Below are 22,514 nucleotides of genomic sequence, written 5' to 3'. Positions count from 1 at the left end.
CACTTCACATCAGTGTTTTCCTAAGGTTGCTCTTGGTCAGTCCAGAAGACCAAGTTTCATTTTCCTTTCTTAGATAAGGCTATTTAATCATTGTTTCTTGTTATCCTAAGAATAACAACAGTAACAACAGTAACCAGTATTAATATAGTACCCACTTTACACCAAGCTCTGTTCTTGGTGTTTTAAATTTATTAATGCATATAATCCTCACAACTCTATGCAGATGAGCAGACTGGAGCGCAGTGATGTTACATAATAGCCACCCGGCTAGTAGGTGCTGAAGCCACCTGGAGAAGCCAGGCGGTCTGGCCCTACAGTCTACCCTCAACTTCCAATGTAACATCAGAAGATCCTAGTTTGGGTAGGAACTGAAAAGGCCATCGAATCCAGCTCACATTCATTAGTTCGTTAAATTTATATTGAGCAACTGCTGCCTTCCATATATTTCCAGGCACTGGTTGTACAGTGGTAAACAAACATTTCCTGCTTCCAATCAAAGAATACAGACATTCAAGGCAAAACAAACCAAATACATGCATTTAAAATTATAGCTGCAATGGGTCTACAAAGACCTCTTGTATGAAAAGTGTCTATATTGGGGAGTTTTTGTTTGTATCCTAAACTTAGGTTAGGAATGGCTTCCTTCAGGAAATATTTCTGGAGTTAATACTTGAAAGATGAATAGGAATTAACTGGTTGAAGAGAGGAAGAACAGTCCAAAAAGAGGAAATAACACATCCAAAAGCCCTGTGGCAGAAAAAAACATGGCAAGCAGAAAGGGGCTGGAAAAAGATAGGAAGACAGTCAATGTAAATGCAACAGAGAGCATGGTAAGAAGGGCATGGGGTGAGGTAAGGTTGGAGAATGTAATTCATGCTAAGCTGTATTATGTACATCCTAAAAATAGAGGCATTTGAAAAGTTTTAAGAAGAAGGGGTAACATGATCCAATTTGAATTTTGAAGAGATACATTGGCTATAATGTGGTTAGGAGATTAGATCAACTATGGTTGTCTCAGTAGGCAGTAATGGTCAGGTGGGGACCAGAATGTATGGACTTAAGAGTAGCCAATGAACATATTTGGGAGGCAGATAACATATGGTGGAGAACTATATGTGGAGGCAGGAACATACTGGTGAAATCATCTCCTCAGTTTTTGACTTGTGTATCTGGATGGAAAGGTTGTCATGTGTTTGCAAGGGGAACCCTGGAAAAAGACTGAATTTATTTGGCTATGAACATATTGCAGTTTGAGATGCCTTTGAGACAACCAAGAGATTTCATGAGGGAAATTGAGATCTTCATGGAAACATTTGGACTGGGGACATAATTTATATACATAGGTATAAATTTCTGCAGGTGAAGCACAGAGGAAAATGGGCAATCAGGATTGTGTTAGGTCACAAAAACCACAGGAAAAGAGCGGTTTATAGTTTAGAATGCTTCTGAGAGGGTAGGTCAGATGAGGACTTTTAAAACATTCATCGAATTGAGTGGCCTAAAGACACTCAGTTGTAACCTGTGTTTCCATAGAATAATGGAGCAGGAAAGGAAATTAGAGTGGATTGTGGAGTAAGTTCAAGGGGCAGAAAGGAGACAGCTAGCATAGGTGGTGCTTTGAGATACCTAGCAGTGGAGGGGAGTGGAGAGGAGAGAGGGAGAATGAGATTTGCTTTGTATTAATGGGAAGCACCAAGTAGGAAAACCTTGAGGACCCTGGTACGATAGCACCTGACATCATCCTTGATTTGTACATACAGCAGAAGCTACAAGTTTGGAAGAGACCTGATCTCATACATTAACACATAAATAGCTTCTCATATAAGCAGTGGTGGTTGTATTATTTTCAGGGAATCATCCCCAAAAAATCTGTAAGACTTTCGTTTGTTGGTTTTCATCCATCTAAAAGTGCCTTCAGAAGTGTCCCTGTTCCAGCTGCCATCGCCACCCCTGCTCAATTCCTGGAGCAGCAAGGATACCGTTCTTTTGGCTTTTCACCGCTATCACATTTAGATACTACAGATCATGATTTTCCCTAAAGAAAAGAAAAAAAAATTTAAGGCTCCTTATTTATTATTCACTGGGTCCCTTTTCATGCAGCTTTTGTGGGGGGAAATTAAACCTTGAGGTGATTTGCTTTTGAAAGTGAAATGCCCTGGTCTTCAAATTACCAGCTTTTACTTACCTGTGCTGCACAAGTGCCTGAGGAGGCTTTGTTTTTCCTCCCAAGATTTTTGCTTTTTTCAAAGGTTGAGAAAAACCTTAAGAAATTACGCTTGTAGTACACAAAGGCCATTCCCAGGAAAGAGGCTTGGGTGCCCATTAACACCCAGGGTGCCTCGCTTATACCTGGCTATAATTGTAGCCTGTACGCCTCATTCGTTCTCTGCTTCCTTCCTGACCTCTGACTGCAAAGACCAGCGCAGGGCACCCTGAGCTTTGTGTTGTTTGTTTTCAAGCCAGGACAAGGGCCCTGGCTGACGTGCACCCATATGGCACCAGGAAGATCACAGCTCTCATTGTCTGGATGGTTGCCAAGGCTGTCCTCTGAGCCCAGAGTCTGTGCAAGCCTTCTTCACTATTCTTGCTGCCCTGTAGCAGGCTCAGCAATGCTTGTATTTTTGCCCCTTCCCCCCCCCCCGCCATGTCTCAAAAAGCTCCAATTTTAATCAAGTGTAATTTTGCACCCTGAGTTGAAAGAAATGATCACTAAGTGTTTCTGATTGTCCAATTTATTTTTAAGAGGCACAAATCTATCTAAAAGCAACCTAATAGTTGTATTTATTTTTACACTGTGAAGTAGAAGGAGTCTTATCATTGCTGAATTGTTTAAAATTCAAAAGCTGGCCCCAGCATGCTATAGCAGTGTGAATGAATATTGGGCTGACAGCATGTGTAATCTTTACTGATTGTCTCAAGGCATTGTTGGTCCAGAGTGTACTCTTTATTTTTGTTTTGTTTTGCTTTTCTGATTGCAAAAGGAACTCTTATTCATTGCCAGAAATGTGGAAGATAATGAAAGTATAAAGCAAAAAACCAAAACTGCTCATAATTTCATTACCCAGAAATCTGTAAACAGAGGGTATTTCTTTTCTATGTTATTCATTAAACATAAATATCTTCTCTTTATAAAATTAGGATCATAGTGAACCTATAGCTTTGTTATTTTGTTATTTTTTTTGTTTTTTGTTTTTTAATTAATGCTATATAACATGTTCCCCCCCCCCATTAAAAATCATTAAAAATCGGGGCGCCTGGGTGGCGCAGTCGGTTAAGCGTCCGACTTCAGCCAGGTCATGATCTCGCGGTCCGTGAGTTCGAGCCCCGCGTCAGGCTCTGGGCTGATGGCTCAGAGCCTGGAGCCTGTTTCCGATTCTGTGTCTCCCTCTCTCTCTGCCCCTTCCCCGCTCATGCTCTGTCTCTGTCTGTCCCAAAAATAAATAAAAACGTTGAAAAAAAAAATTAAAAAAAAAATCATTAAAAATCAAATTTGTTGCTTGGCTGGACCATGATCTGGTTTATTCTGTTGCAGTGGGAAGAGGAGAGGAATTTTGGTGCATCGCTATTACTCCCAGGCCTAAAGCAAAAGAACTCAGTGGGGTTGAGTTCCCAGTTGTATGGCTATGCACTTCTTGGTAAGCTAAGTGATCTTTACAAATATTGTTCTTCGTGGATAAAACGGATGCAGTCTTCTACTTTGTAATAAATTTTTATTTTGATTTCATTGTGCTAATGATTTTATTCATACAGCTTTATTCATACGATATCATGTATGATTGTATTCATATGCTACAGCTTTCATTTTTATACATAAAAATAGACCTTGGTAGCTTTACACTTATGGACTTACGCCTTAAGAGACAGTAAAGAGGCTTCTAAAACCTGTTACCACTGGTAAGGTGAAAACTAGTTCTGGTGGCTTTGGATCATATTTTGTGGTAATCAATGTGAGGAAGGGATAAAGAATGGAAAGTTCTGGCCTTCTCTTGGGAAAACCAGCCAGCCAGTAAAATGTTTCCCAGTATTAACAAAGATCTTTCTGTCTCTTTTAGACCTGAAGTCCAGGAGGTAAGAAATCAAGACTTAGGGTTGAACTCGCATCCTTGGTATCGTTTTCAGGTGAGGGAAGGGAAGCTCAGACAGCATGTCTAGTAACACTTAGAGAAAGCAGAGAGGTTCATTTGGCACAGTGTGACTGTGCCAAGCAGGGGATTGGTTGCTTTTACTTTCATTCCCTGACTGAATTGAAAGACAGGTCAGGAGATCGAAGCCTCAGAACCTGAGTTGTATGAAATCAGGGCAGTTAACATCCAACCTAAGTGTGCATAAAATGTGTCCTGATTTACAGAGTTTCTTAAATGCATATTATTTCATTGTTCTTCCATTCTTTGTCTTAAGTAGACAGGCATTTCAGAAGGTACCTTCTCTTGACCATGCACTGCTTTGACTTACCTTTGTTTTATGAAAATCATCAAAGTTTTAGCAGTTTTGAAATTGATCTTCACCAACAAAATGTAGTGTGGCATTCTCGGGTGCTGATTCTAATATAGACTGATGTAGGGAGAGGAATTTAGAGTTTATCAATTGGCTATCAGACTAGCAAAAGAAATTGACCACTCTTTTAAAAATTGTTTTCTCGGAGCACCTGGGTGGCGCACTCGGTTAAGTGTCTGACTTCAGCTCAGGTTATGATCTTGCAGTTTGCAAGTTCAAGCCCTGCGTCAGGCTCTGTGCTGACAGCTTGGAGCCTGGAGCCTGCTCTGGATTCTTTGTCTCCCTCTCTTTCTGCTCCTCCCCCACTCACACTGTCTCTTTCTCAAAAATAAATAAACGTTAGAAAAATTTTAGGGGCCCCTGGGTGGCTCATTTGGTTAAGCATCCAACTTAGGCTCAGGTCATGATCTCATGGTTCATGGGTTTGAGCCCCACGTAGGCTCTGTGCTGGCAGCTTAGAGCCTGGAGCCTGCTTCAGATTCTGTGTCTCCCTCTCTCTCTGCCTTTCCCCTGCTCGTGCTCTGTCTCTGTCTCTGTCTCTCAAAAATAAATAAACATAAAAATTTTTTTTTTATTTTTTTAAATAAAAAATAAAATCGTTTTCTCCTTATATGCCATCTCCTTTTGCTGTTGGCTTATGCGTTTTGCCTTTGCCTTCAGGTGATCATTCGGAACTGTTATACTATGTGAATTATTCAGAGAGCTGTCAGGACTAAGAAAATGTATGTGGTCACCACTGTCTCTGCACAGAGGCCCTGGTGCTTCGGGACTGGTGGCTGTCAGATGAAAAGCTCTTTGCTCTCACTGCGTCATGTGCTGCACGGCCTCACCCGGCCCCAGTGGAAGCAGCTTTCCCAGAATGTGACTGCAGTCCAGCCCCAAGTATCTTAAAGTCTAAAATTAGCTGTCACCTGATAAGCTTTGTCTATTTCTGCCCTACTATAGCCCTCCCAATCCTCCTTCCCAGGAATGATAAGTTAAGGTGGCTTTAAGACCTGGCAGCTCAAGGTGACTTTGGCCATCCGTGCAGAGAGGGCTTCTATTCCCCAGGAACACAGAGACAGCCCCTCGCCCCACCTGAGGCCCCTGGTGTCTGGTGTCCACGTCTGGAGCTCCACTTGTGACGGTTTGAGGAATCAAGAAAAACATTCATGTCCCAAGATCCAAGAAGGATGATGCAGACTTTATGGCTTAAGTACCGATGAAGCTCAAATAAAGGACAGTCGATGGGATGTTTTGGAGCGTTTTGAAAAATGTCAAACATTTGCTGGCAGGGAAAGTTGTCATATGTTGACGAGATTTTCACTGTAGGAGAATTGTGGGAATTCTTTTTCTGAGGAAGATTTTGTTCTTGAAACAAAAATAGTATTTCAGTTGTTTGACTCGTTTTATAAGGGTAGTTCCACTTAAAGAGACAGATATATCAACCTCTCTAAACTTCCCTCAGCCCCGTGATTCATACAGCCTCATGATAATTTCCACCAGCCCAAGTGCAAAAGAAAAAAAGCAAATTTGTACAGTTTCGTATTTAAAAAATGGATTTGGTGAATTTACCATATTCTTCATCATCCATCTGAAATGGCACCAGGTCACTCGCCAAGATGAAGCTCTTGGTACATATTTGAAATGATTCTTGATTTCTAGAGCTGCCAGGTGCATATTCACTTTGCTTTCAAGTCCTCAGCCTCAAACGTAGTGGGAAGCCATGCCTGAGCCATCTTCATTGTTCTTTTTGGCCACAGGGAAGGTGGAGTTGCAGCGAGGGCTCCGGGCTGTGTACCATAACATGCCTCTGCTGTGGCAACCCGGCTACCTCAACAGAGCCCTTCAAGTGATGGAGAAGGTGGCCTCGTCCCCGGAGGACGGGAAGCTGTGTGCAGAAGCGGTACGTCCTTCGGCTCTAATTCAGTGTGCTTTAGCCGTCTCCTGTTCCCTGTGAGCCAGGCTGTGAATCTGTTTTCATTTTCTTCCCCTCCCCCTCCTTTCTGTACTTCTGTAGAATCATGTACTTCTCCAGTGGAAAGGGAATGAAAAACGGCACACATTCTCAATGTTCCTGACCAGAAGTATTAGAGAATAAGGGTAGCGTTGACTCTCTAGCTCAGTGTGTGGAAGAAAACTATCCCTGTCTCCTGAAATTTAAACTGAGTTCAGTAAAACACTGCCCACACTACCACCCTCTCCCCCAGTAAAACTCAAGAGAGGTTAATATTTCATCTTATTTTTTGGCCTTTCTGTACCCTTGTAGCCCTGGGAGACTGCATGGCAATTATTATCCCCCATAAAAGCCCTCAAGAGAGGAATCTGGGGACTAGAGATGGCACAGTCTTGTTTTGCTTCTATGAAACGATTCTGTGGTGAACACACGGTGCTGGAGGATGTGGGTCGGACGTTCCCTGCAGAGTCCTCAGGGGCTCACTCTACCTGGACTGGGCCACTGTCTCCCTATGGCCCCAGCGCATCTCTCAGTCACCTAGGACTCTTGACACTGGAACCACCAGACTTAGCCCACAGGAAACGTATTATCTCAGAGCCACATGAAAGCCTCCTGCCCCACAGACAGCCAGTGTCCGCTCCTGTCCAAGCCGTTTACATCTTCAGAGGGAGGCCTAGATGGACGTTGGTTGTTGCATTACCAGGATGTAAAAGTTAACTTTGAGCTCATTCTTTGTTTTCCCTTGATTCCAGTCACTAGGGCTCACTCCTTGGCTTCATTTTCATCATGAAGATATGCAAGTCTGGTGCCTGTATTGACCAGATACTGATGTCTAGTGAATCATCATGTTCTTTGGTAGATATTTGTAACAGAACATCCACATTCCTAAATACATACTCATATTTAACCCTGTTGTAGTCAGTTCTAGTGGTAAAAAACGCAGTATTATACATAAATCCTTTGCCAGGGAAATTAGTCCTTCCAACCTAAGCCAGATTTGTATTCTTTGTGATCTGTCTTAATAGGAATATGATTTGGATGTCAGCAAGAATGGGATATGTGTTAGGTGTGGGTATAATGTAGTAATGGCATTAAAAGACTTGGAGTATTTCCTAGATTTTTGTTCTAATGTGACATGGTAGGATTAATTGGTATCTAAGCAGGTGCTAATGCTGACCTTGAGGTTGTAGAATGATTAGGCCCTCGGTGGGTCAAGGGAAGGTGTGCCCCAAAGTGAATGTGGTGGGCGACAGGCCAAAAGAAAAAGGAACCCTCTGTTTTATAATTTATTTACTTTCTAAGTCACAGAGATCACCTCATTGTGGATTTCACGTATGCCTGTCAAGTCTCTGTCAGTAGCTTATGAGGGTTGTGCAGCTCCCTAATTTACAGAAACCTCGCGAGCCACAGTCTTTCTGTGAAGGAAGTGCTTGGCCTGGATTCAGAGGCTCTCTTGCGCACATTCACAATGGTCCTCTGTTGGTTGCGCTCTGTGGCAGTTTTTCTCTCCTTCTCCCACTTCCAAACTGGTTGGGGAAGAATGACCTGGAAAAGGGATTACTTTGAGTACCCATTGAACATAATTTTTGGATTCCTGCCCAGTTGACTAAAGGTGAAATCAAATGCCATTGTGCTGACTCATATACAAAGAATTCTGAGCTTGCTGATCTGTACCATTTGTTTTGTACTAAGTTGTCCATGCCATCTGACAGGGTGTTTCTCATGTAAAATCATATAACTGTGTCTATTTCCTATAATTTTATAAGAGAAAGAGTTCACTAGTCTTCAGATCCCAGCTGTTCCTTCCTATCCCTTCCCTACCCTCTCTTAACAGTGTGTTTTCAGGGTGCTTCACAGGATGCTTAGTCCCTGCCCCTTTGTCCTCTCCACAGCTGGATGTGCTAGACAGAGCGCTAAAGGCTGTGACTGCTCCAGCCTGTGGGTCTTCAGAGGCACAGCCCCAAGAAGAAGACAGCCAGGGCTCAGAAGAACTGGTGGAGCAGTTGGACGTGGAGGAAACTGAACAGTCCAAGCTTCCCCAATACCTGGAACGATTTAAGGTGCGTCATAGCAGAATTGAGCCCCTCTGAGCTGTGCATTATGCGTGCTTCTTTTCTGTCATGATAGGCAGCCCTTTCATGCATCAGTGTCCCACACAAAGGCATGAAAACTGACATCAAAAATCATGCTTCAAACAGGAAGTGGTCTTAAAAGTAATAAATGGAATTTTTATGCTCCTTTTTGTACGTGAGCTAATCAGTCACAGTTTTGTCACTGGGGCAGCATGTCATTACCCACTCATCCCTGACATGTGCCTGATGCATGGGTAATAGCTTGCCTCCTCAGAGCAGTCACCTGACTCCTTCCCCAGCTGGAAAGGATCTGGTCATTTCTCTATATTGCGCTATTGTGCTCGATAACCCAAAAACCAAAGTAGAAATAAAAAAGCCAAATTTGAGTACGATGGAGATCAGATGCCGGTTTCTTCTGTTGCTTGGCTTTGAGTTGTGCACTCAGGCCCTGAGAAGACTTACTTGGACTGCATGGAAGAGGTGAACAGGTTTCCACCGTGTCTTTTCAGAACACATCTGAGCGCTCAAGCTGCCATTGGTACCTTTCAACTGTATGTCCCCAAATCCTCTGTGATCAGAGTCAGGGAAGAAGAGCTATGTTCAGAGGTTAACCCCTTGGCCTCTTCCTTGCTTTGTTTTTAATATATTTAGTGCAAAGAGAAAAATATGCTGTCTAAAGGAGAATTCTTTGCATGAAACAGAAACCCTTCCCATCCGTGCCAGCTGACCTGTTGTGTCATTTTGAGACAGGTGTCATTTTGCCTGATTATTACACTTAGATCTGTTCAGTAATTATATTGAACCAGCTATGGGATACCTATTTCCCCGTGTTATAGGGAGGACTCCACTGTACTTGTAGCAGCTGTTTCTCCTGGTACTTCTGTAAAGTCATCGTTCAGTGTCCCTCTTTTATAATTTGAAAACTAAGAAAGAAAGGTTAATATTAGGTACACAGAGAATTGGCAGCTAAGTTACGAATTTACATACCTGTTCGTTTCTCTTAACTTTGCAGATTTAAAAAGGCTGAAGAACAAACAAAAAATCATCCATAGTTTATCATCTACCATATTCATATTGACCAAGGCTGCCACAACACTCCTCAAGATGACCACCTCTTTCTCTTGTTTCTTACATTTAATCTCAAGAGAGTAGAAATCTGTGCTGCATTAAATTCTTAGTCCTCATTCTTCGACAGATGCATTTTTTTGAAAAGCAAAACAAAAAGAGACAAATATTTATTGGCTGCTAGCCGTGTATTAGGCACCAGTGCATTTCATTTATCTTCCCTATGGCTCTGCGGGTCGGTGCTGCTTTTCCTACTTTACATGACACCAGGCTGAGAGAAACTTGCCCATAAGTGACTGATGGGGGATTTGAACAGAAGTTTGCTGGCTCAGATTTCAGTTGTCATTCTGGTGTCCCAAGGTGTCTCCTTGGCCTCAAACCACATGGAAAGTGATACCAGAATGAAATAATTTTCATTGTACATTTCCTTTTCTTCCTGTTGCCTGATTTTTATAGTCTCAGGTAATTCGGGGTCCATTTTTATAGGCTTGACCCATCACACTAGGCCTGTAGCCACGGCTTGACACATGGATTCTGCCAACCTTCCTCCCCTTATTGGAGCAGGCCTCATCACCTAAGCCAGTGAATGGCATTTGTTTTTGGAACATGGGGAGGTGTGGTTTAAGCTAGAGCTGGGGCCATTAGTGACTCTCTCTTGATGATCTACATCCTGAAGCACTTAAGTGTATTAGTGTTTTTAGTACTTCACTTCTCCAGGAATATAATACCGACCAAACCAAGATGCCATTTCAGATGGAGCTGTGAGCAGTCAGTTTGTAAAGGTTGACCTGCAATGGAACACAGCAGGTGGAAGCTTATAATAGTGCAAGGACTCCTGGGAGCTGTTTAGCATGCCATTAGTAAAAAAAAAAAAAAAAAAAAAAAACTCCTTGCACTGGGTTCCATCTGTTGAAGGGAATGCTGGTAGACAAGCATTTATCTCACTTATTCAGAAGGAAAAGATACAGACCGGCTAGCTCCAGTTTATCAGCTGCTTCTGCCATTTTGTGTGCATCTTAAGAGTTCTTTGCTCTGGGAGTTGGCTGCTTGGTTTGGTGTAAGTCAGAGTGGAAATGTAGATTTGTTATACTCGTGCTGTCTTTGTGGTTTAAAACAAGAAATTACATACAGAATCACAGCATATGGAGTTCCATTTACCGTTTGTGAGTGAAGGGAGAGAGAGCACATGTGGTGCATCTTAGCAAAATTTCTGGACTGAAAAAAAAAAAAAAAAAAAGTAAATGCTAACAGTGCCTAGATGAAAGGCAGCATGACACGTTCCGAGCAAAGTGCCTTTGCCTGTAAGCAGAACGTGTGGACATTTTGCAAGTGATTTAATCTCTTTTCCTCTTTGTATTCTCCCACCTGCACCCTCCTCCCTCACCCCATTCCCTCTTTTTTTCTTCGCTTCCAACAGGACTTACATTCTAAGCTTGAGGCTTTGGGCAAAGTTGAATCAGAAAGTCCTTTGACTCTGACCATCCAGCTCGTCAAAGAACAGCTCCCCACCTTTGAAGCAGAGGATATCGCAACCTATGAGCAGAAGCTGCAGCAATGGCATCTGGAACGGGTACACTTGATTCAGAGGGAACAGGAGCAGAGGGAGAAGGCAAAGCAGGAGCATGAGGCCCGGAGGGCAGCAAAGGCATCTGCCTAACAGGCCCTCAGGCCCCCAGACCCCACACGAGGAACTTCACTAGGCCCCGTCCTAGGATTCTTGCTGACCATGATGGCAGCCTCAGTTTCCTCTGCCCGTCGTCTCCTTTTCCTCAAGCAGGCTGCTTGTGACAGAAAGCCACAGTGTTCAACATATTAAGGCACTGTGACTTCCCATCAGATGCCTAGGAGGGCTGCTGAGCTCTGAGTGGCAGGTGATCAGACTGAAGCCCCAGCTAAACACCTTAAAAAAGTGCTATCAAGGCTTATGGTGGGGTTTCCGGGGTCAGGTATCAGTGTTGAATATTGAAAGTCCCTGATACATAGCAGTGGTGGAGGGAGAGGCCGTGTTTGAACAGCCTGGTCTTGAGCACAAGCTTCTGAGTGGCCTCTCTCCCCAGCAGGCAAACTGCACGTCCTGAGGCCTCCTCCCCCTCAGTGTCCTCCCAGCCTGAGCTGGATGTGGGACACCCACACATCTCACTTTCTCCCTCCCCCATGTCTCTGCTCTGCAGACCTAAACTGGGAAGAAATTGAGGACAGGAATGAACATGACACCGTGAACCCACTGGCTTTCAAATTTCAGGCACCCACAGTAACATTTTTAGAATGGAAGCGTTTTTGAGGAGAAAGATAACTCTAGCTCTGAAGCCTCCTGAGCTTGGCTTCTCCATCACGTTGGGGTAACTTCTTTCCAAAGCATTGTCTCAGCTCCTTCCTCAAGGAGGTAAAGTGAGCCTTTTGTGTCCACGCATGCACACACGTGCAACTTGTGAACACACATTGCCGTTGGAGAAATAGGAGAAAACGAGAGGCAGGATGGGGCTTGTAGTGCATAGGAGACATTAACTGTGAACCTCCCAGGGAGTGGAAATTCCTTCCTGAAGTTTCTCTGTGAAAGGGGTCAGGGGCAGCTCCTGCTTGCTGTGTACATTTGCCTGTAAGTACAGTGGTATACTTTTATTCAAGGTCGTGCTCTTTTAATCAAGAACCTGTGGAAATAAATGTTCTGGGATTATTTTGGTATATTCTTTATCTTTGTGGGAAGGGAGGGAGAGAGGAAGTCACACCATCAGCATGGTGATTCTGATTGTGAACAACAAATTTTTAACCTTTCGTCTCCATCAGACTTTGCACCACACCCGGTAACATTTTTTGAGAACTAACTGTGCCGACACCTCAAGCAGCCCTGTGACGGAGGCCGGAGCAATCCCTTTCTTGAATGAGGATACTGGCTGGCACTGCTGCCCACCCTGTGTGTTACGTCCATCCATACCTGCAGGCCACGTCCAACGCAGGGTCTTGTGGGTGGGCAAAGCTGAGTCGTACCCTGAGTCGTAGGTAGAAGGTCATGACCAAAAGTCACTTGTGACATTTTAGTTGATCAGGGGCTGGGCTTTTTCAGCCACTCCCTTATATCCAGAGGAAGTTTCAAGATAAATCAGAAGGCCCCTTTGCTCAGTATTACTGACCATCACGGCCTGAAGCATGTTGTTAATACTTCAGCTCATAATTTGGCCTTCTGTTTCCTCCCCATCTGTCCCTGTCGCACTTGATTTCCAGTATTACCAGAGTGGGGAGCATGAAAACTGCTGAGCAGCAGCGAAATGCCCTACTCTCCTCTCGGGCTCTGTTGCCTTGGCACCAGACTTTGCATTTTGTTTTCATACCTCGTAGCTGGCTGTGGATATCAAATACGTGCGTGGTATTTTTGTTGTAGGTTTTACATGCAGTCAAAGGCCCCCAGAATTTGTTTATTAAAGTCATTTTTTTCACTGTGAATCAAATAGCATCTAGTGAGTAAATGCTGCTAAACATCGTACGATGCAATAGGACAGCCCCCATGGCAGAGAAGTATCTGGTCCAAAATGTCAGTAGTGCCCTGAGGTCAGAAGCCATGGCCTAGGGTGTGTGAGCAGGGCATCCACGGGCACGTGTGTACAAATGGCTCATTTACAAATGGTATTTCTCAAGCTAAAAAAAATAATTAACATATCTATTTTAATATTTAACTAATAAAATAATGAGTTTCTTATCTAAATGAGTATAAAATACGCAGTAATATAGGGTGGGCCATTATTCTTCCTAAACAGAGTCTATTATGGAAAAGAGTAAATGATGATTTGTATGATTTTGCTGTATGGCAATATATAACTGGGGATCTGCAGTGATGTGGCCTATGAGTCAGTGGGACTCAACACCATTGCACCCAGTAACCTTGCTGGGAGTGCGTGGTGAGGAAGGGATGAAGTTTGAAATGGGCTCAGAGAGCTTTGGCTATAGTGAATCATAAAAGCAGAAAATGTGGTGTGATGGTATTTTCATTAAATGGTAATTAATCGTCAGAGCTGAGTTTTTCAAACACTGACAATGATAAATTTTTTACTTATAAAATCTTACCTTAGAAAATGGGGAATGCTTTTCAACATCATTATGCCAGGGAAATTGCCTTTTATTCTAAGTAACAGCTTCTTAGCTTGAAAATAACCTTTCCTTCCCCCCATTGAGTGGGCCTTTTTGCTGACATTGCACACTGCCATGAGGATGCTATTATGGTATGGTGTCAAGGAAGTCCAAAAAAGATAGTAGCAATGCCCCTGAGATTGTGGCGGTTACCACTGGGATCTTTGTTTAATACTCTTAGGCTGTTTACTCTTAGGCTGTGTTTATTACATATGAATGTTAGGGATTCCAGATCTGAGCTGGACATGTTCAGAAAACAAAGTTTATTCTTGTAAGAAGCATCTGAAAATAAATTCCATGTTAGGATTTAAATGCTAGATCAAGGACTACAGGGAAGATTTATAAAGGATTTCTAAGAAGTACATTCTCTGATGGACCCAGTGATAAGAGAATGTCACTTGCTTTTTTGGTTTCCACGATCCTTCATCTCTGCAGAGTGCAAAATTCTAATCTTTAAAATACCCTCCCTGGTTAATATGCCTAAAATAGTATGTGGAGTAAAACCAATGCCCATTAAAATCTTCCTCCAATAACCGTATGCTGGGCCGCTTTAGGATGTCTGTGTTTCCTAGGCTCTGGCTTATTGTTGCACCCATCTTGACTACAAAAATTACATTCAACAACTCCTCTTTGTGAATGCCCCTTTCTACCTAATTTAATTCCACCTAATTAAAACAGCCTAGCAGGGCAGGGATTATTACCCTCATTTTGCAGAGGAGAAAACTGAGGCTCGTATGACTTGCCCAGGCCCACACAACTAGTAAGTGGGCTCACAGTGCTTGAACCAAAATTTGTCCGATTCCAAACCCACTTTCCAACAATCACAGCATATAACCACTGTGCCAGTCTGAGACTAAGTACATTCATTCATTCAACAAATATTTATTGAATACCTATTATGTGTCGGGCAGTATTAAAATAGTCACTAAGGATACAGCAAGGAACAAAGTAGACCAAGATCCCTTCCTTCATGGCACATACATTCTATGGAAGGCAACAGTTAATTCATAAGTACATAATAATGTCATGTGGTAATACGTGGCAGAGAGACAAAGCAAGGAAAGGAAGGGAACACTGGGTAGGGAAGGCCTTCCTGAGAAGATGACTGTTGAAGAAAGATCCATGGGGGTGAGGGTGAGAATCACGGTGTTACCTGTGGAAAGGTGCAGCAGACAGAGGAACCAGAGCCCAGATGGAAGCCCGCCTAGAGTGCCAGACAACTGGCAAGGAGGTCGGTGTGGCTGGAGTGGAAAGTGTAAGGTGGACAGGAGCTGGAGAAGAGGCCAGAGAGATGGGTAAGGGAAGGGACAGATGCTATAAGTCTTCCTGGCCCATTAGGAAGGGTGCTGGCCTTCACTCTGAGATGACTCATCTGAAGGATCCAGTGGCATGCTCTGATGTAACGTTTTCAGAGGGTTTGCTGGTCTAGCTGCTTTGTGGTGAGTGAATGCGGAGACAGAAGGATCAGCTAGGAGGCTACTGCAGTAATCCAGGAGAGAAATGGCAGGCTTAGACAAAGGTAGTTACAGTAATGTGAGGAGAAGGGGTAGGACTGGGTGAATTTGGAAAGTAGAATCCACAGACTCGCCTGAGGTTTTTTATCTGAGCAACGTGGAAAATGTCTTTGCCATTTCCTGAGGTAGAGAAGCCTAGGGAGAGAAGGAGTTTGGGGAAATTAGGGATTTGTTTGGGGGCATGTTAAATTTGATTTGGGTTATTTTAAATGTCCTTATTGGCCATTCACACGGGGCTCTTAATTGACAGATGGATATGAGTTTGGAGACCAAAGAGGTACAAACTGGAGATACAAACTGTAAAAGTCATCAGCTTACATGTGGCATTCAAATCCATGAGACTGCATTACAGTAACATGCAGTTTGGGTTTGACTGAGGAGAGTCTGAGCCACAAAATGGAGCTGTGCCTGTTTTTTATGGTGAGATCACCCCAGGAAGCAGGCGTCATTATGATGCTGCATCATCTGTGAAAACACTGCCAGGTACCCCCCCCCCCCGAGAAATACCCAGAAGAACTGCTCATATTAAAGGAACCTGGGGTGACCAAAAGTCAATCTGCATATATGACTCCAATAGATTTTCAAGATGCACAGGATAAGATCAAAGAGGAAATGGTGATCTGGGATTATGCAAGAGTCCAAGAAATCAAGAGTGAGGAGTTTATTGAAAGATCATTGTAAGGACACAGAGAAACATTTGGAATTCGCACTATAATTATAAAGAGAGAGAAGGTGGAGTCAGTACCTTACCAGACCTTTGCTGATTTGCCTGGAAGACCAGAAAAAAACTGAAGGAAGCTACTACGTCCAATGTCTAGAAAAGGACCAGCTGGAAGGGCATTAACTTTCTCCATCCCTGCTGTGCCTGGGTCTGGAGGGAGTGGGATATAAACACACAGAGAGTGTTGGGGAGTGTGAACAACGGTTGGGGGGTTCCCTGGGACTGCCGCCTTCCTGAGACGCAGGACTTGCAGTGCCCAAACTAGGGCAGACCTGGGCTAACCCACATGGTCCCGCACCCTAGGATCTGGCCAGACACTTCCTGGAACTGAATAGTTGGGCAGTGGAATAGAAAATAACTATGTTTAGTATGACCGATGTAATTAAAACCTCTTGATGATGATTTTCCATCCTGAGTTCTCACCTGCTTAACCCTTGAACTTCTGGAGGCATTTCCGAGTTCCTTCTGCCAAACAGCAACTTCTAATGGGGCCAGTCAGTAAAGTCCCATAGTTTTTTGGAGACACAATATTAAGATCAAAAGGAGTGTATGTAACAAAGGGACGTCGTTATGACTCAGGGCAGGATGCTATAGCCTTTTGAGTCCAAAGGATCATCTCTGAAGACAGGACCGTGTCCTGGAGATCTCTTCTGAGCATTCGTGGGCATATTTTCTCCGGCCACATGGAGGAAATGGAGATGCCAAGGCCTCCTACTCTATACTCTGCCGATGTGAGCTGAGTGAGCTGCCCAACATAACTGCTCCTGCTCCTTTGTGTGAGCTGTTGCCTCTGTCTAGAATGTGCTGTCACATGTGCACACACCCATGCACGCACACTCCAGGTCTCAGCTTAGACATCACTTCTGGTGCTCCTCCTATGTCACCAAGGCGCACCCTTGAATTTCAGAAGCCTGTCACTGCAGTCAGTTTAGGGCAGCACTTAAGTTTTATCCCCACAGTATTACCCACCACTGGGTAGAGTGAAGGTACAATGATCATTTGAATGACTAAGAGGAATTCCTTCTTTTTTCAGATACCCTTTGTTATTTATAATCACTTTTCCTAAACAGCTTTTAGTTCTTGGGTGTCAGTCAAATCGACAGAGTATTATGTTAGTTATATAAGCCTATTCTGTAACTGAACAAGAAAGCAAGAGGGAGATAAGGTATTGGATGTAATTACTGAATATGATGGCTTTGTAGAGCCCCAGAAAGTCAGTCTCGGGAGGGATTTATCCAGTTTGACCATCCTGTCAAATCCTCTCATTTTACAGGTAAGTAAAGGAACTTCTGACAGATAAAGTGACTGAGGTCAGGCTGCTGGCTGTGGCAGAGTTAAGATCAAAACCTGCTTTTTGCTTTGTATAGGAAGCCCTCCCAATAACCCCTTCATCTACACTGGTCTATTTACTTGTTCTTCTTAAGCAGTAATGGTAATTATCTTTTTCCTTCACCTCCCATTTTCTGTCCTTAGGCCCCAACATTTTCTAGGGGTTGGTTAGAAAAGGGAACGATGTTAGCAGTTACTGAAATGGTAGCAAGGCCCTCTCTGCAATTTGCCAAAAGCCAGGGGGCCGCTGAGAAGACAATCAGCCCTCATGAATGAATGTGTCCCCCCCCGCCCTCCCCCCCTCCTACTGTGGGTGGCAAATCCCAACTGATGAGCCCGACTCAGGACACAAAAGACAGCACAGCACACACATGAACTTTTGCCACTTTTGTATTTTATTGTGGAACTGAGTTTTTTTTTTTCTTTTACATCAAATATCCTCAATGGAAGAGGGGATATTGCACACAAATATCATAAAAGCACTACATATTACTTTCACTGAAAACTAATTTTCTACATTAGATATGACTGGATAGGATAGAAGTGATGCAGGATTATAAGACATAATACCATACACAGCTGCAGACTGACACAAACACCATTCAGAACAAGAGAGAGGAGTGGAGGTGCTTCTCAGCCAGGCTCAAGACTTTCCGGGGCCGGAAAGAGGGCTGCGTACAGCGTGGGTAAGCAGGACTCTGAACGGCCGCTGCATGGTGTTCTTGAAAGGGCAGCCCGGTCTTGATGCCTCATCTTGATGGCTCCCATTTGGGGAGCTCCAAACGAGTGCAGAGAAGCTACTTATTTTTTTCCCTTCCTTTTCAGTTTTTGATGCTGCCTTTTAAATTAATAAAGTCAGATTCTTAAAATAGTAAATAGTTTGAATACCAGGTGAATAACCTAATTGCTTTCAAAGAAATGCTCGTCCCTAGGCTGCTTTTGGTGTGTTGTTCAGTTGGTTAGAAGATAAAAGCTTACAGTTCCTTTCAAATGGAAACAAATCTTCTAAATCTGAAGCACACAAAAAATAAAAAAATAAAATTAAAAAAAAACAGAAGAAACAACTTATTAATCTAACTTACAATATCATTACCGAGCAAGAACCTCCTGTGACAGGTGACTAAAGAGGCAAGAAAAGCAATTTCAGAATTATAGAGCAGCTCCTGAGAGCTGAAATTTGGTAACAGAAAATGGAAGGTGGTAGAATTTTCATTAGCAAATGACTGAATCTTATTAAATGAGTATTGAAAAGCTCCTAAACTGCATAAGCTATTGGAGACACTTAAAACATTCATATACACTGGGGAAACCATTCACTAGGATATGTAAGGTTTAAAAAAAAATTTTTTTTTTGAACTTCATGGAAAATGGCATGGGGGGGGGGTCAGTCATTGTATCCAGTCCCACCACAAGACTGAGAAAGCATGCACGGGGATTGGGTTTTGAGAAAGGGGATAGAATTCATTAAAATTGGAAGTGGAGGATCATCTCTAACATTTAGTCTCTGTAGAATTTTGCTTAAGAATACTACCAAAAAGTTCATGATCATGAGTGTCCTCTTGATGGAGTCTCATCATTTAAACAGAGTGTAAACTCCTTTCACGCAGATATTCAATCTGTACAATTGGATTAAAGAATCAGTATGAATAAAGCTCCTAGAAGTCTGTGTCAATCCTTAGCTCTCACCATGAATGTACATGGTACATTGTGATGGGTGTTACTAAACTAATTGTGTATTTATGGAACTAGCAAAATTAGGTTAGTCACACAGGTAGGAAAGGTGTCTGGAAAGACAGGAGCAAACCTGCAATGCACTTAATTGATTTTCCTGGTACACTCAAGCTCTGTGGTCATCACCGAGAACAATGGGTAGAAAAAGGTACTGATCTATTTCATAGGAAAAAGAGCCAGCTGACCAGTGCCAGCTTTTGTATATTTTTCCCATTAACTCCCATAGCAAAAAAAAAGAAAAAAAGAAGAGTAAGATAGAATGCTTATTATCGAGGATCGGCTATAAATGTTTGTATTTTTTTAAAAAGCAAAATAATGCACCTGTTAAATAACTTTAATTTGGGAAGTCAGAAAATAATTCCCTCTTCTATCAAAGAAAAATCAACCAGCGGTCTGGATTTGGCAAGAAGGCCGGAAATCAGTTTTTCTTCCCATGTATTACATGGATCCAACTGACTCAACTTAATAACTAATTATTAAATAACTACTATCATGAGTATCTTAGGTTGTCTCATAAAATAAGTTTGAAGTAAAGTTTATACTCAATCCATTTTTTTACAATGAGTTTTCCATTTTGTGTTACGTTTTTGTACCCTTTATCAATGTGTTGTTCTTAAGGATTTGAAAGAAGTGGGGTAATAAATAAAAGCTGCATTTCTAGAGAAGCCTAAAAAAAAATAGAATATTAATTTTAAAAAAATTAAAACATTTGAAAAATGTAATTCACAGCATTAAGTAGACTGCATAGGTCCTCAGTGAAGGGACCCTGAAGAAGCATTGTTTAAACCCTCATAGTAGTTAGCAGTGCAAAACATACACTTATCAGACAAAAATAAACTAAAATGTTAATTTTGAAATAAATAACTAACATAGAAAATAAAATGAGGTCATTGTTCACTACTCCATAGATCTTAAGAGTCTGCAGGAAACACAACGTGACAGAGCACAGCACAGTTGTCACTGAGAAGTTTGCCACATCCGAACACTGGGTGCATTGATCTGCAACTTGAAACTTGACGTCAGTTTTAATCATGATCTGGCTTCCAGGTTCATAGTTCAATGACGGCAATGATGGAAATGATCTCTGAACTCTACGTGATGAATCGTAGGAGATGGGAATTCATTTGCTTTCAATGAATTATTTCTTTTACATTTTTTCCAGAAAAGGAAATCCCACAGCAAGTTTTTGCTAGGGTTCTTTGATCTTGTCTTGGCTCTTCTACCTCATGGTTAAAGATCTTGAAAGAAGTATGTAGAATACCACTGGGTGATGTAAAGGCCTAGAAAAGTAGCCTACCATGCTATTCTCCCCCACTCTCAAATAACACATATTCAGATTTTTATGTTATGGGAATCAAGGGGTGGGAGGTATCACTATTCCTGATAGTTATGGGTTTTAATAAATATTACTGCAATATCAGACTTCAATCTCACCAGAACTTCAAAAAACATTTTTCATTGTTTGTCTTATGAAAGACTTAAAAAAAAAAAGACTGTCACTTGAAATTTTCTTTGCATTTTCCTGTAAATGAAAACACCTGTTAAAAAGTTCATCTATGAAAAGTTCTCACATATCTAAAAAAAAAAATTCTGTACACTTGTTCCCATAATTATGCTGAAATTAATGGAAAACTAAACAAAAACAAAAAGCCAACGTAAGACAAAGGAAGGTAAATACTGTACACTTGCCGAGAACCTCTTCCACCATAAGACTCGCTGTTTTCCCAGTTCTGATCATAGAAGCCATTTCAGTCTTGGAACTTGCAGTAGTAAAGAAGCTATGAAAGGCTCAACTTGTTTGGCTGAGGGCCACAGGTACACTGAGGTGGAGGTCAACACACGTGACTCAGCATCAAACCACTGCACCAATCAGATCAGCTTCTAGGGCCCCCACACGCGCACACGCTCCTTTAACTGGAGTATCTATAATCCTACACGGATGTTTTATAAACTTGCGGTCTCACGTTAAAAAATTAAGTGCATCAAGTATCTTTGTACATTCAAGTCACTTTCTAAGGCAAATTGTCTACCGTATGTACTCCCAACCGCTTTGGTATTTGCTTATTAATTGGGGTGGACTTGGGTGTTTCTGCATGCAGGTTCATCGACTCAGAGTGGACTAACCGGGTGGACAAATGCTGGGAGCATGCCTTAGATCAATCTACTCGTGTGTCTGAAGAGTCTGAGAGTTCTGAATGGGGTTCAAATCACTCGCACATCCAGTCTACATGCACTACATTATGTCAGTGTGCAGCCTTCAAACTGAAGGAGCTTAATTAAGGCGTGAAAATCTCACATGCCCTCATAACCAGTTTTCTTTTTGTTTCCTTCCAGCTAACCTGTTTTAGAAAATTAAGACCTTTTTGATGACTCAGACTGACACAAGTTGAGAATGTTTAGTATGTAGACTACAGAATACAGACTGCCTGAGAAAATGCAGACCTAAGCGTTGGTTATTTTCTCCTCCTTACCCCACCTTGCTCTCTCTCTTTCTCTCTGGGTATCTCACCCGCACTCTACCATTCCGTCTCCTTCTCCTGCATTCTTTTTCTTTCTCATCCTCTCTCTCTCCTGTGTTCTCTCTCATTGTGCGCGCGCGCTCTTTCTTTCTCTCGCTCTCTCTCTCGCTCTCGCTCTCTCTAAGACAAATGCCTCTACCTAGCAGAAGTCAGTTGGGTTTGCTAGTGCATGGTTTCCAAATGTTTAGCAGAGATGAACTGGGGTAGGTAATTTTGCAGTAACTTGAACCCTACTGTGGGAATACTGTTACTTCCCTTAGCAATCAGCAAAAACTAAGAAATATTAGTGACTTGCATCACCGTGACACAGTATAGCGTTTGGCAGGTAACAGTTCGGTGACTTATTTAGATGAATTGACGTTTTAGAAAAGGTGGTTTCAAATTGAAGAATTTCTGGAAACAAAGTTCAAATCCTGTGGTGTGGCTGGCCTTGGCTTTTACAGTTCAATCTTGCATGCAGGGAAGGATTCATCTTGCATAACCACTGTGCTGCTGCTGGCTAAAACCATGATGTTGAGGTCTTGTTGTTTCTCATGGGTCTCTTGGTACCATTCCCTCATCACTTCTGAGTCATGGGTAGGGATCAGGGTTACCTGCAGGGAGAGAGAAAATACCTGTTTAAGGGCAGAGCCAGAAATGAGATGAAAAAGTAAGACAATAATAAGGTATTAGACCATTAAAAGAAAAAGGGGGAAGAAAGGAAAATTTTCTATTTTTCCCCAGACATACAGAGGACTTTTCAAGTTACATTTTCCAGGAATCAAAATAAAGCTGCAAAAAATGAAGTTTTTCTGGGAGAGATGAAGACTAGAACCAAAAGCAACTCAGGACTAGTCAATTAGTTCATCTTTACTCATCATCAGTTTTTCAATTCTTTAGTGGTAAGAGAAGAAGGGCTTCAGTTAAGGTGGAATTGTTTGTATTTCCTCTAACTCACTTGGTAAATTTTGCATTAAAGATACGGAGGATTAAATCCAGGAGCTTTAGTTATCAGTGCTGCCCAATTGTGTGTAA

General features: G+C 42.3%; 2 protein-coding genes across 2 annotated transcripts in view; one reads left to right on the top strand and one right to left on the bottom strand.

The window, feature by feature from the left end:
* Window positions 1–12,241, top strand: part of MRPS27 (mitochondrial ribosomal protein S27) — an 87,502-nt gene extending 75,261 nt beyond the window's left edge. The window contains exons 8-11 of the mRNA XM_047087812.1: window positions 3,533–3,635; window positions 6,237–6,379; window positions 8,323–8,490; window positions 10,985–12,241. Coding sequence (XP_046943768.1) covers window positions 3,533–3,635; window positions 6,237–6,379; window positions 8,323–8,490; window positions 10,985–11,224 — 654 coding nt within the window. The 3' untranslated portion in view covers window positions 11,225–12,241. The remainder of the gene's footprint in view (window positions 1–3,532; window positions 3,636–6,236; window positions 6,380–8,322; window positions 8,491–10,984) is intronic.
* Window positions 12,242–21,937: 9,696 nt separating this feature from the next.
* Window positions 21,938–22,514, bottom strand: part of MAP1B (microtubule associated protein 1B) — a 96,504-nt gene continuing 95,927 nt past the window's right edge. Inside the window, exon 7 of the mRNA XM_047068085.1 lies at window positions 21,938–22,093. Within this exon, the coding sequence (XP_046924041.1) occupies window positions 21,938–22,093 (156 nt within the window). The remainder of the gene's footprint in view (window positions 22,094–22,514) is intronic.

The sequence above is a fragment of the Lynx rufus genome, unplaced genomic scaffold (genome assembly GCF_022079265.1).
Source record: "Lynx rufus isolate CCGP_SWC_20201006 ecotype Redwood Valley unplaced genomic scaffold, mLynRuf1.p SCAF_1, whole genome shotgun sequence".
NCBI lineage: Eukaryota > Metazoa > Chordata > Mammalia > Carnivora > Felidae > Lynx > Lynx rufus.
Note: the sequence above shows the minus strand (reverse complement) of the source record. Positions and strands in the feature narration are given on the sequence as shown.